At 29.8% G+C, this 2,708-nt stretch overlaps 1 protein-coding gene across 1 annotated transcript in view; it reads left to right on the top strand.

Moving 5' to 3' along the window:
• LOC108748909 (protein cortex-like) overlaps positions 1–2,708 on the top strand; it is a 43,461-nt gene that overhangs the window by 37,156 nt on the left and 3,597 nt on the right. Inside the window, exons 2-6 of the mRNA XM_018487325.1 lie at positions 395–646; positions 727–799; positions 1,328–1,504; positions 1,579–1,755; positions 2,078–2,252. Of these exons, the coding sequence (XP_018342827.1) occupies positions 395–646; positions 727–799; positions 1,328–1,504; positions 1,579–1,755; positions 2,078–2,252 (854 nt within the window). The remainder of the gene's footprint in view (positions 1–394; positions 647–726; positions 800–1,327; positions 1,505–1,578; positions 1,756–2,077; positions 2,253–2,708) is intronic.

The raw sequence follows: 2,708 nt of genomic DNA, 5'->3' as shown, positions 1-2,708 counted from the left end.
TGTAAATGTATATATATCTTTATTTCGTATATATGTCAGTCAGTGTTAATTTTAATAAATGTATACACTGACAACAGCAGACTAAGTGTATACATTTACCGAGTTAAAACACTTTGATTGTGACATATACACCCAGGAAAAAATGTTATATATATGGACATATTTTCTATATAATTATATATAATTGTATATAAAATATGTCAATGTTTTAATTATATATAATTAAGATGTTTATAATCAATGTTTATATATATATTATTTATATACAATATATATATAAATCAATGTTTATAATTATATATAATTTTATGTGTGTAATTTTAAATAATTGTACATAATTATACACGTAACATTTTTTTCCCGGGCATATATACAATTTTTATGTTTTATCAAGATTATTCCACGGAAATGGCCTCTGTTATCTACCAAAGAGGCTATCAACGAAAATCCTGAGCAATACAATGCGCAGAAATTTCGGCATTCAAACTGTATGAAAATCAAAGCGTGTACGTCGATATCGAAACAGATCTATTTGGGGGACAGATTTTTACCTTCTCGACGCAATTATAATTTCGATATGGCTCATTATCTGTTAATGAAGGAGAAACCAACAGAGAAATCGAATATAATAGACGTTTGTAAAGAGGTACGAATGTACAAAGCAATATCCATTTATGATTCCAATTGCGTATTTGATTCCGTATTTTGATTCTCTTAAAAAAACAGGTTGATTTGCTGGATACTACATACCGACGTAAGGCTTTGCGTGCGATAATGTTAGAACAGGTTTTAATACCAGGTAATGTTTGATTATAGTAAAATGTATATATCCAATTAATTATATAATTGTTCTAATTATTAAAGCTAATTAATACAAAGGTATACATTCGCCTAGAGTAATTCTTCTGTTTACTGTTATGTATCTTGTAGTTTCTAGATAAAAAGAATTCTAAAGACCATTATAGGCGATCTAGAATTCAGATTTCAGAATAAAATTTTGCTTATAATTCTTTACGCTATGTATTTTGATACACGAGTGTAAACTTATATATTATATATATTTTATATAATATATATATTCTAATTTTTCAAACGTTTCTCACATTGCAGAGACATAGAAAATTATAAACAGAATTACAACATACAAAAAACCAATAATTACTATTTATTTTTATATATGAAAAAAAAAATATTCTGAAAGAGTAAATTATAGATCGTTTGACATTATTTAAAGAAACAGTTGCTTAGGATATTTTTTAATGTATTTTCGTCTTTTAAATGAACTTTTTGATGAACTAATAAAATCGAAAAATATGCTTCTCGACAGAATTAGATCAAGACAAGATTTTACGCTTTAGCGGCTCGATGGTGCGACGATCTCGGAATCCGCCGCGTTCGGAATACGAGAAGAAAGATGATTGGAAGTGCACACCTCGCAAGAGGATCCTGATAGGAAGTGCGGAAAAGATGTTGTCTGTGCCCGAAGATGTAGTCCCTTTGCAAGGTACGCAATTGGTTCAAAGTAATTCAGATTTACCTGTTAAATCCGTATCTCTCAGATGACTTCTGATATTGAAGGGAATAATAATATGGCGATGGATTGGAGCTGCAATAGCATGTTGGCCGTGTCCAATAATGATTGCCTGATTATATATAATAGTGACGGTGAAAAGGTGTCATCCAGTGTCATCCGATGTAATTCGGTAACTTATGATATCATCAATCAAATCATCGACATTAAATGGGCCAGTGACGGTGAGTGTAACATCAAAAAGGACGGGTAACATGTTACTTGTCATTCTTGAATACAAAACGTGACACGTGTCTCACAAAAACAAATGATTGTTTCGAATAATTTAATACCGGCGAGTCTACGCGATAATTACAATACTCTTTTTACAAGTTACACATTTCTTATATCACGTTTTAACGTTGAAAAAAAAGTTTAGCAGGTGTAACAGTAAAAATGATGTTTTGTTGCATTATTAAGGTCTGTTGAGAGACAAGTAGAAAATAATTATACAACATGTCCCATTTTAATTTAGATAATAAGCATAAATTGTTCGTATAATTTTAGGCAATAAATTGATAATGTCTGTCTTCATTCCTGAAAACGACATCTCGTCGCTTGTGATGTATGATTTGAAAAAGCAAAAAATCTTGTGGGACGTCATGTGTAAATGTCGGTTGGAGGAAAAAGGCTGTATTATGCGTTGCGTTTGCTGGTCAGCTTGTGATCATCAGATCGTCACGTAAATATCGATTTTATGATTAAAAACTATGGCATACAAAAAAACGTAAGGCAATAAACAGTAAGTGAATCGGTCAATCGCAATAGAGATGTAAGGTAATAACGTAAACAGTAGCAAATCTAAAGCTCATTTTATAATTGCATTTTATAATAGACGTATAAATTGTAAGTGATTGTAGTTAAATTAAAAGGATTGACCTGATAGTTAAATATGAAGAGAATATTATAGGCCAATAAAATATTAATTTACTTACTGCTTAAATTTTTTTGTGCGCTATAGTTTTAATTCTTCAAAAATTCTTAGTAAAGTACGTATTAGATATCCTAATTATTTTTTTTCGAGCGTGGAACAAAAAGTTTTAGCTAAAGTACTTAGCATTATAATGCTATAAATAAAATGCATTTCAAATTCAATGTATCATAATTCATTACGTTAACGCATTTAAAGAGATATATT

The sequence above is a fragment of the Trachymyrmex septentrionalis genome, unplaced genomic scaffold, assembly GCF_001594115.1.
Source record: "Trachymyrmex septentrionalis isolate Tsep2-gDNA-1 unplaced genomic scaffold, Tsep1.0 scaffold25, whole genome shotgun sequence".
NCBI classification, from domain to species: domain Eukaryota; kingdom Metazoa; phylum Arthropoda; class Insecta; order Hymenoptera; family Formicidae; genus Trachymyrmex; species Trachymyrmex septentrionalis.
The sequence above is the reverse complement of the archived record's forward strand: the minus strand, read 5'-3'. Positions and strand labels throughout refer to the sequence as shown.